The sequence below is a fragment of the Sciurus carolinensis genome, chromosome 13 (assembly GCF_902686445.1).
Source record: "Sciurus carolinensis chromosome 13, mSciCar1.2, whole genome shotgun sequence".
NCBI lineage: Eukaryota > Metazoa > Chordata > Mammalia > Rodentia > Sciuridae > Sciurus > Sciurus carolinensis.
The window spans coordinates 12,647,159-12,659,048 of NC_062225.1; the positions used below are offsets into that span (position 1 = coordinate 12,647,159).

At 41.2% G+C, this 11,890-nt stretch overlaps 1 protein-coding gene across 1 annotated transcript in view; it reads right to left on the bottom strand.

Annotated features, from left to right (window-relative positions):
- Positions 1-11,890, bottom strand: part of Il18rap (interleukin 18 receptor accessory protein) — a 54,736-nt gene that overhangs the window by 42,587 nt on the left and 259 nt on the right. The window contains 4 exon segments of the mRNA XM_047523435.1: positions 5,553-5,736; positions 5,818-6,139; positions 6,583-6,747; positions 11,712-11,861. Of these exon segments, the coding sequence (XP_047379391.1) occupies positions 5,553-5,736; positions 5,818-6,139; positions 6,583-6,652 (576 nt within the window). The 5' untranslated portion in view covers positions 6,653-6,747; positions 11,712-11,861.

Consider the following 11,890-nt stretch of genomic DNA (forward strand, 5'->3'; position numbering starts at 1 on the left):
GACATGATTATATATTTAGAGGAACCTGGAAATTCCACCAGAAAACTTTTAGAACTCATAAGTGAATTCAGTAAAGTAGCAGGTTACAAGATCAATGCTCATAAATCCAATGCATTTTTATACATAAGTGATGAATCTTCAGAAAGAGAAATTAGGAAAACTACCCCATTCACAATAGCATCGAAGAAAATAAAATACTTGGGAATCAATCTCACAAAAGAGGTGAAAGACCTCTACAATGAGAACTACAGAACACTAAAGAAAGAAATTCAAGAAAACCTTAAAGATGGAAAGATCTCCCATGTTCCTGGATAGGCAGAATTAATATCGTCAAAATGGCTATACTACCTAAAGTGCTATACAGATTCAATGCAATTCCAATTAAAATCCCAATGATGTACCTTGCAGAAATAGAGCAAGCAATTATGAAATTCATCTGGAAGAATAAAAAACCTAGAATAGCTAAAGCAATCCTCAGTAGCAAGAGCGAAGCAGGGGGTATTGCAATATCAGATCTTCAACTCTACTACAAAGCAATAGTAACAAAAACGGCATGGTATTGGTACCAAAATAGACAGGTAGATCAATGGTACAGAATAGAGGACATGGACACAAACCCAAATAAATACAATTTTCTCATACTAGACAAAGGTTCCAAAAATATGCAATGGAGAAAAGATAGCCTCTTCAACAAATGGTGCTGGGAAAACTGGAAAACCATATGCAATAGAATGAAATTAAACCCCTATCTCTCACCCTACACAAAACTCAACTCAAAATGGATCAAGGACCTTGGAATCAGACCAGAGACCCTGCATCTTATAGAAGAAAAAGTAGGTACAAATCTTCAACTTGTTGGCTTAGGATCAGGCTTCCTTAACAGGACTCCCATAGCACAAGAAATAAAAGCAGGAATCAACAACTGGGATAGATTCAAACTAAAAAGCTTTCTCTCAGCAAAGGAAACTATCAGAAATGTGAAGAGAGAGCCTACAGAGTGGGAGAATATTTTTGCCAACCATACCTCAGATAGAGCGCTAATTTCCAGAATCTATAAAGAACTCAAAAAACTCTACACGAAGAATACAAATAATCCAATCAACAAATGGGCTAAGGAAATGAACAGACACTTCACAGAAGAAGATGTACAAGTAATCAACAGATATATGAAAAAATGTTCAACATCCCTAGTAATAAGGGAAATGCAAATCAAAACTACCCTAAGATTTCATCTCACCCCAATTAGAATGGCGATTATCAAGAACACAAGCAACAATAGGTGTTGGCGAGGATGTGGTGAAAAACGAACACTCATACATTGCTGGTGGGGTTGCAAATTAGTGCAGCCACTCTGGAAAGCAGTGTGGAGATTCCTCAGAAAGCTTGGAATGGAAACACCATTTGACCCAGCTATCCCACTCCTTGGCCTATACCCAAAGGACTTAAAATCAGCATACTACAGAGATACAGCCACATCAATGTTCATTGCTGCTCAATTCACCATAGCCAGATTGTGGAACCAACCTAGATGCCCTTCAGTTGATGAATGGATAAAGAAACTGTGGCATATGTATACAATGGAATATTACTCCTCAATGAAGAATGATAAAATTATGGCATTTGTAGGCAAATGGTCGAAATTGGAGAATATCATGCTAAGTGAGATAAGCCAATCTCAAAAAACTAAAGGACGAATGATCTCGCTGATAAGCGGATGAGGACATATAATGGGGGTGGGAGGGGTTAGCATTAGGTTTAGGGTTAGGTTTAGAGTTAGGCTAAGGAGAGCGGTAAGAATGAAGGAAAGAAGGACTGTATAAAGGGAAAAGGGTGGGAGGGGTGGGGGGGAAGGGAAAAAAAAGAAACATCATTACCCTATGTAAACGTAAACAAATAAATAAAAATAAATAAATAAATAAATGGTACTGGGCAAACCAGCTATCCACATAAAAAAAAATAAAATTGGATCCTTATCTCACATTATAAGTAAAAATAAGCACAAAATGGATATAAGGCCTTTTGACATGGAACTGCTGGAAGAAAATAGAGGGAAAGCTTTATGACCTTTGCAGGGCAACATTTTTTAGGAGTTGAGCCTGACAGCACAAGCAAGAAAAACTAAAATAGGCAATGGGATTACATCTAATTAAAAAGCTTCAACACCGCCAAGAAAACAGGGAACGACTCACAGAATGGGAGAAAATGTTTGCGAACTATACATCCAATAAGGGCCTAACATCCAAAATATAGAAAGGACTCTTAACAACTCAGCTGCAAGAAAATAAGTAACTGAACTGAAAAAGGGGCAAAGGACCTAAATATATTTCTTTAAAAGAAACATTCGAATGACCAAAAGGTATGTTTAAAATGCTCAGCATCAATAATCATCAAGGAAATGAAAATTAAAAGCACCTTGAAGTATTAACCTCACACCTATTAGACTGATTTTTATAAAACACAGAAATGACAAGTTTGGATAAGAATGCAGAGAAAAGAACCTCTTTAACTTGATTGGTGGAATGTAAACTCATACACCTATTATGGAAAATGCTATGGAGATTCCTTTAAAAATGAACAATGGAACTACCCTCAGATGTAGTAATCTCACTTCTGGATATATATTCAAAGGAATCGGAATCAGTTTTTGGAAGGGATAATTGTGCTTCCATGTTAACTGCAGTTTTATCCACTATTGTGAATCAAGATGTGGAATCAACCCAGTTATAGATGAATGGATAAAGAAATGTGGTATACCAACACAAAGAAATGGTACCCAGGGCTGGGGAGATAACTCAGTCAGTAGAGTGCTTGCCTTGTAAGCAGAAGGCCCTGGGTTCAATCCACAGCACCGAAAAAAAAAAAAAAAAAAAGAAAAAGAAATGGTACCCAACCTTCTAAAGAAGAAATCATTTAGTGTCTCAAGTGACATAAACCAGGCACAGAAAGACAAATACTACATGGTGTCACTTATATGTGGAGTATAAAAAAGTTGAAATTATGGAAGTAGAGAGTAGAATGGTTTTACAAGAGGCCTGTGGTGGAGAGGGAGAGGGGAAATGTTGGTCAAGATAGACAGGAGGAATATATTTTGAGATCTATTGCATAGCAAGGTGACTACACTCAACAGGCATGTATTGTGTATTTCCAAATAACCAAGAGCACATTTCAAATGTTTTACCATGAAAAGCGATCAGTAAGCAAGGACCTGAATATTCCCAACAACTCGATTTAATAATTCTAAATCATATACATTTATCAAAACTTCCCATTATACCCCAGAAATATAGGGAGTCGTGATTGATTCATTAAAAATAATGACATGGTTGAAAATAATCTTTCAAGAAAACACCTGCTAGCCTAAATTTTTGTGTGTATTAAGGCGTTTTGGAGCCCTCCAGAGAGACTCCAAGCTCACAGATTTGTTTGAGTGGAATACTTAGCACTGTGCTGGAAGTACCCTGGTTAGAAGTTTCGGTGGCGTTCAACAATGTCATCTCTTTATCCTCCCAGCCAGTGTCTGCTCCATCTGTTCAGGGAGGGTTCTGAGGTGCCACCTGGGCACCATCTGAGAAGTGGAATTTGGCATGAAGGAAAGGGCCATCTGGTGCTACTAGCTGCTTAATGTAATCACTTCTCACGGTATGCCACAGCCACCATGTCCATGACTTTAGCTTACACACGCACGTGCAATTCATGAAACAACCTGAACCAACACCTATCCAAATCTGTGTCACAATTTTAACAACAGTCATTGTTCACCTTTCACCATGAAACGCATGGTGAAAATTGCTGTCAAAACCCCAGAGAGTCGGTCATGGTGGTGCATGCCTATAATCCCAGCAGCTTGGGAGGTTGAGGTAGGAGGATCACAAGTTTGAGGCCAGTCTCAGCAACTTAGCAAGGTCCTAAGCAACTTAGAAAGACCCTGTCTCAAAATAAAAAGTCAAAAATGAAAGGGCTGGGATGTGGCTCAGTGGTTGAGTGTCCATGGGTTCAATCCCCGGTACCACTCCCTGCCCCCCCCAAAAAAAAAATCCCAGAGAAGTGAAACAAAGCTTCCTTTTGTGAATGTCGTCTGGTTTTAGGGTTTAGCTTATTGAGCAGCATGTGCAGAGAACTGGAGACTACAATGTGGCTCGTGCTGAATTGCAAGAGCAAATAGTGTGCACTTCAGGTGTACAGTTGCTGGGCATTCAAATGCATTTTCATCTGTTTCATCATGACTATTTTGCTGGCCTGAGCACTGTTCACTTGTCTGCAAGTCATCCATCAAGACAGGTTATAGATATTGGGAACTCAGAGAAGTTTTGTTCTTGAGAGAGAACTGAAAATAATGAACAGAACCGCCAGCTATTCTTACAAACCTCATGTTTGAAGTTATCATGTTCTTTAACTTAGGAATTCATTGCAGTCAGTATTCTTTGCATCACTGTAAAATACCATAAGCCACATCATGGGCCTCTCTGTATACGTATTTCTCTAATGAATGTAGTAACACCTGTCCCCACATCATCGCAGAGTCTCAAGAACCAAGTGAGGAAAGTGCTTCTTACACCACAGCAGCTGTATGCCTGGGAGTCTCTCTTGAGTTTTGTGGTGGATAAAACCACCAGATAGATATGTGGCCCACCTTTTTTATTTTATTTCAGTCAGAAAACATATTTGAAAACATATTTTTTATGTTACGAAAATGTATATTACAATAAAGCCAAATTAAAGTGTTTGTGTGATTTCTAGAGTGTTGTTCTATAGTATTATTCTTCAAACGTCAACTGCAGTTGTTAGAGTCAACTCTGATTCTATTCTCAGGTCCACTCCCCAGGGGCGAAGTGAGATTGGATTCTGTTGGATGAGATGCCTAAGCAGCATTCAACTATCTGTTAGCACTTGGAGAAACTATAAAGCATAAAGAAAATGTAGGGCTGTGCATATAGCTCAGTTGGTAGAGTGCTTGCCTTGCGTGCACAAGGCCCTGGGTTCAATCCCCAGACCACAAAAAATAAAATGTAAAGCGTTTTGGTTATGGAGTTCTACTCCCCTAAATCCTAACCCAGCATCATCATGAAACTTGCCCTGATCTTTTTCTCCTAGCATTGTACTCCCTCCTAGCTGACCATCCTGTGTTTGGCCAAACTACCCTCCTTGAGGTATCCTCTTAGGAAAGAATTCCATTTTCCTGTTTCTTTTGCAAATCTTCAAGCCCTTGTAGGGTGCCACTCCATATCCATTGCTTTCCAAAAACAGCAGAATGACCTCACCTGTCCTTCTGCATTAGCAGGTATCCGTAGTTTATGTCTTATCCACATGTGTAAAATACTTGCATGTTAGAAATTTTTCTGGCATTGATCAAAAGGATGAGTCTAAGAATCCCAATGCTGCACTCTGCTCTACCTAGGAGCAAGACCATTTTAGAATGTCTCTTGCACAGGCACAGGGTCAGCATTTGGGTAGATCTAGACCTCAGGTTCTCAAACCCACATTTCTATAAACCACCTACGGAGGTGTTACCAGAAAAACAACGCTCTTACATCAGTTTCAGAATTCATGCTCACCTGGTACCAAGTCACCTCAGGACTCTGTGTATCACTTTGGCAGCTGAGACTGGGACAATAAATGGAGTCAATGCTACCAAGAAGTAGGTATTGCTTATGTGGCTTAGGGTTCTCACAGGATGAATTTGTCTGGGGCTTAACTTCCAAGACTGTCTTGATGCAACATGCCACATCCCGGGGGCTCCTAGGAGATTAACAAGGTCCTGTGAACATAGATATTTTATTTTGGTAATAAGATTTGAGAATGCTTGCAGATAGGACATACCTAATCCTGGGTTGACAAATATATAACCCAGAGTTATTCATCTCTGGGATCAAAAAGCGAAGCATAGTCTTGTCCTGAATGATACGAGGGTTGCTGTTAGTAATTTCCTCCAATGGATCTCCATTCTGAGGTTGTCGGTACCATTGGACATCGGCTAGGTCTTTACTTCCACTGCAGGGGAAGCACGCAGGGTCTCTTGTTGGTGAGAGTTCACTCGTGGGGTAGAAGTGAGATTTCTGTAGTTCTGGCAAATCACAAAATAAGACAAACTCCTCTTCACTCCCTGTGGAGTATGTCCAAAGGACTTTTTTGGTGGAACAATCTGAAAATCACAATAAACAAAGCAACGTAGAAGCACATTAGAAGATAGAACACTAACTTATATTGAAAGGTAGTGCTTGATGTAACAAAGGAGTATGATCCCCTGTGTGTCTATTTTCTTCACTGTGACGGTTCTGTAGGAAAAAGGTGCTCCTGTTCTAACTCCCGCTCAGTGGGCTTCAGCATGGCCAGTAGAACTCTGGCGCTCTGTGAATGACAACTGGGCCTTGATTCATTCCTTCTCAGCTACTCCCACCTGACACCCCACTGTCGTGCAGTGCCTGAAATCAGCTGAAGGCTGTTCACCCCCATAACTCTCCTAGCTGCCGTCTGAAGAGTAGGAAGGAACTGCTGAGTGTAAATACATCACGCTGCTGATATCATCTGCTGCTCCCGGCTTTGACCACAAGACTCAGTGTTAGCAAGAAAAGTGAAAACCCCTACCTGAAATATTAAATCCTGTGATCCTCTCTCCTGCCACAAGCCAAACAACTATCCAGCCCCAGTAGAGCATGGCTCTCCTTTGCTCCTGTCATCACATCAGGAGACCCATTCTGTCACCAGCAAAGAGGATGTGGAGGGGCTCTTTTCCGAGTATCCTCTTCATTTCTGAAATGGAGAAATCAGAACCAGTGACCGAAATGCAAGTCACACAGGAAGCTTTGAAAGGGCAGGTCCCACCCAAATGAGCCTTCCCATGCCCATAGCCTGCGTGGGCATTTTCAGTGGTGAGAAGCAGCCTCTTCCTGTGTATCACTGTTTGTGCATCCAGAGGAGGAGGAAACGGCGCCAGGGACCCCTCCGGACTCGTGCACCGCGCGGGGTGTGTTCTTCTACTGCCATTTTCCCCACATGGAATTGATACCTTTTTTTATATATATTCTCATCTAGTGTGCATATTTCCATGGACCATTTGGAAAAAGTGAAGTTTATATTTTCCAGAAAAGATGGCCCACATTGTATGAAACTGTCAGATTCTCCAGAATTAAGGAAGCTAGAGATACAGCTTCTAAATATAAAATCCAAGAACGTACTAATTTATAACAACTGTCATAGAAACAAGAAAAGGGAAATTGTCGTCATTCGTGGAATCACCCTGGTCCTCTCAGATGGACAGGGGAGAAGGTCTTCCCAAGAGACAGACTCAGAGCTGGGTGGTACCCTGGTGTGCTTGTCTCCTCTGCTGACAGGGTAGCCACAATAACTTTCAAAACCCTTATAAGTGATGAGGAATAAGGATATGAAATAGGTGACATTTGATTATTTACTTTGCTTTGAACAGAAAATAAAAGTATTGGTTATAGAGTAGTCTATGTCTTCTAGAACTCTGAACTCCAATCATTAACATAGAAATATAGCCTGTGTCTTGTCTTTGGGCCTATAGGAATAAAGTAAGTTCCCCCAAATTTTGGCTAACCCCCCCAAATAAAACACTGCTGTAGTACCTTAGCCTCTTTAAGGGAGGTGGGAACAAGAGATAAATGGTACAGTCCCTGTGCTCAAGGGTCCATCACAGTGCAGAGACACAGTAAAAGGAACAGTCATTCTGACACTTGTTAAAACAATAAAGAATTTACTGTTTGAGAGATCAAGGTCAACTCCCAGTGCAAGGACAAGTGGGTATTTATAGCCAAGAAGTAGGGTGCAGGTCAGTGGGTGGAAAGTTACCAAGAAGGATGCGAGGACGGGGATCCTTACTAAACCTACCTAACTGGATTCTTGCTGAAGGCAAGTCAAAGATATCAAGGGTGGAGACGAGGAACTTCATCAAATATCAAGGGCGGGGGAATTATATAGCAGTGTACTTTGCTCAGACTGGCTGGTCAGAGCCAAAGATAGGATGGGTGTAGGGGTTGAAGCTTGCAGGTGAAGAGAGCTCAGAAGATCCTGACCCAAGTTTGATCAAAGAGAGAGTCTCTTGTCACATAAACACCCAAATCAACAATTTCAACAATGTACAATAAAGAACCAAAGTCCTGTGCTAATAGGAAGAAAGAGAGAGAGAGAGAGAGTAAAGAGGAGAGAAAGGGAGAGAGGAAAAGAAAGAGAAGCTCCATTAAATATTATATGGCCACTCTAGAAGTGCCCTTTAAAAATCTCCCCATAGCAGATGATAAAATCAAAATCGGCCATCAATCATTCATCAGTCTCTCCCTGTGTGTCTGTAAGTTTGTGCTTGTCTGTTCCTGTGTCCTCTCTCCCCGCATCTGTCCAGTCATGTGACTTCTTGCCCTCGCTCCTCCTCACACTCCATGGCCATTCCGGCATCCATTTCTCCCCACCCCAACTACCCAACTTCTTTCCAAGTTGTTCCACCTTTTCTAAAATAGAAATACTTTTTTTTTTCTTCTTGTGAAATCATTCATCTCCAACCATTTTCCAACACACACCCACACCCACACCACTATCCACTATCTCTAGAAGCAGAAGGAGGACATAATTTTAATATTTATAAATTGGTACTGGAGGTATAGCTCAGTGGTAGAATGCTCACCTAGCATGTAAGAGCTACTGGGTTTGAGCACCAGCCCTGAAAAAGTGTTATAAATTAATTATTCATAATTAATGTTTCTTTAACAGAAACCATGAACTTGAGGTTTCCTGGGGATACAACTGGAGCATTTCCCTTGGCAGTTTATGTAGGGAATGGTCAGAAAGGAGTCTGGATGGTAGCAACCTGAGGGACAGCGAAGGTCATAGGGTCCTGCAGCCCCAGAGGAGAGGCAGATTGAACTCACTGAGGAATAGCAGCTGTTCACAGCAGGTTGGGGTCAATGAAAAGTGAAAATGACAAATCCAGAAGAAGAAAACAAGTGACACCAAAATTGGGAGGAGAGACTAGAAACTGCAGAGTCAGGGATGAGAAGGACTGAAATGTGGTCCCAGGTTGGGGCCAGAAAGATTGGACATTTATGCCTGTCTGGTGATCTGGCTGAGTGCCAAGGGCAGGCCCCAGGGTGATGATTGCCAGTCATGGGGACTAGGGCCACTCTGGTCTTTATTCTTACTTGTGACTACTGGTGGCTCTTCTCACCAAGACTGCAATCAGAAACTACCTTGTGAGATTGAGTGTCCTCCCTTGCCTTCTTTTCCCTTGCCCCCAAAGCCTAAGAAAGACCCATCTTCCCCTTCTCAGTCACCAGATGCATCTTCCTGAAGAGCAAGATTGAGCATGTCATTTCATAATAAGAGCATCACTGATCCCCACTGCCCATGAGATTGAGAACGGATTCCATGCGCCACACACATTACCAGTAGGATTTGTCTCTCACGTGTCTTCTCTCGGATTTCTTCCTCAGAGAGACCTTCCCTGACCACGTGGATGAAAAATCTCCCACTCCATTCCCTCCCTGCCATGTCCCAACCCACAACCATCTCTCTGATTATTCTTTTATGTTACTTTTGTCTTAGCATACATTCTTGTCTGAAAATACCCATTCTTAAAAGCTGTGTGCCAACAGGAACTGAGTGTGTCTTTTCCTGTCAGTCTTCCATGCCTTCTCCAGGAACAGTGCTGCACTATTAACAGGAGCTCAGCAACCACTGGTTCAGAATTTATCCACACTGTGCTGTCTAATTGTGGTTCCTCCAGCCTTGTTCTCCCACTAGACTGGGAACTCTTTAAGAGAAAGTGTCCTGTTTCAGAAATCACATCCATGCTTAATGCAAAATATAAGCCAATTTTGTTGATCAAACCAATGAAAAATGCTTCGAGAGGAGTTAAAACAAATGCATATCAATCTGTTGTAACCACTCAGTCTCTATATAAATCAAGTAAGTCACTTAGGCTCTCTGGACTTTAGTTTTCTGCAAAATAAATCACTTGGACTGTATCAGTAGTTCCTCAACCTTAGAGCTAACCAGAGAATTATAATTTCTGGGAGTTAACTGATAAATCTTTTTTTTCCCCTTAATTTCTTTGACAAGTGAAACATGGGCTTAGATCCTTACTAAAATCACCTCTACCATTCTGCAATTCCATGTCTGAATATCCAAGTGTGCAGCAAACTAGTGGCCCGAACATCCACCTTGGGAATACCCATCCCACTTGAGATGACAGATACTCCCAGGCTTTCCAGATCAGTTCCAGACTGGAGCTTTACCTCTGGGATAGTGTTTCCCAAATTATTTTTATTGGAAGAATAAAAACACTTGTTACAAATGCATATTCATGGATTCCCCAAGGGTTTATTAAATTAGTTTCTCAGGGAGAACAATGGAATCTACTTTATAAACAAGTGTCAAGACACTTGACCCACAAGTCATCTTTGGGAAACCCTCGGGAGCAAGAACAGAGCTTAAGGAAATGGGACAGCCCCTGAGTTATAGTATTTGTTGCCATTTCTGATGATCACAGAACAGCACAAAACAGGCCCATTCTGGAAATCTCATTTATATGGAATAACAATCTGCATGACCTGTTTCTCAATGTCTATCCTTTCTTAATACCATCTAATGTCCAAGAGCTGCCATTCATTTCCATCTTCACCCAAATGTTTCAGAGAATCAGAAAGAATTGTGCAAGCATTGGGTATTCTATTCCTTAAGCACTGGGCGACTTAAACCAAGTCAGGCGGCACACTCTGTTCATGGGAGTAAAATGATCGGCAAGTGACACTAATCATGTCACTCTTTTGCACTCTGGTTACCTGGGGGAAGATGGGCATTGTCTTTCTCATTTTACCAATGGACCGCCTAGATTTGCATTGCTTGAAGTGGTGATCCCCATTACTAATGATAATCACATACCTGTTAGGTGTTAGAAGAGGGATTCGGATCCAGATGTAGGGGGTCTTGAAGCCTCTGATTTTGTTATCACCGCATGCTGTTCCTCACAAATGGAGATGAACACCCAAAGGAATGACTTTGGAAATCTGCAGGCCATCTCCCTCCCCCAGAGCATTTTCCAGATGTGTTTTGAGAGTCCAGTTTCTTTTGTTGGAGAATGAAGCCTTCCCCTTAAGATAAACAAGGCTACCCTTTCAGTGCTCTTTGAGAGGAATCATGAACTAAAATTGTCATTGTGACCAAAGTTCTGACAGCAGGAGAGAAAAAAGTTGGAGAAGACGAGTCTGCAGCCCAGAAAAGAAATCTCATTCTTACGGGCAATCTCACAGAGAGAAAGAGAGAGATGGTCGAGGGAAAGAGTAACAGTACTTAATTCAACTAAGACTGTTATGATTCTCATATGGTCCATGGTAGGTTTATAGCCCATGTTCTCTGGATAACAGGAAAGACAGTGTGTGGTGCCTGTTCAAAGATGCTATGGTCAAATCAAGAGGACCATTCGAATTTGGCAAATATCTTGAATCCCTCCACTTTCAGCCCTTCCCATAAAAGGCTTGAAACACTGTAGGAAAGTTTTGTTTATAACCACCAGTTGTGTTGTTTAAAGTCAAGTCCCCGTACACACGGAGTTGCAAATGCTGCTGAGATAGCATATCCATTATTTTTGAAAATATTTCATGAAAAGCAATTGTGTTAGCACTTCCTTTGAAAAATTATTTAAGCTCTTTTCTCAGCTTATATTTTTGGACTAGGAAATCTAGCGAGAAAATGTACTATTATCTTACCTTTATTTCCTGTTCTTAGGACATAAAAAAGAGGAAGGAAACTTCGAGTCCTTATGTCATTGACTGCTGGCTTTTATATCTGCAGAAAAACATGAGGAAGATATCCATTTTCAAAAGTCCTACTGTACTTCTTCCTAGATAGAGAGATACCTGGAGAAGACAAGAGAGCCATTTAACTC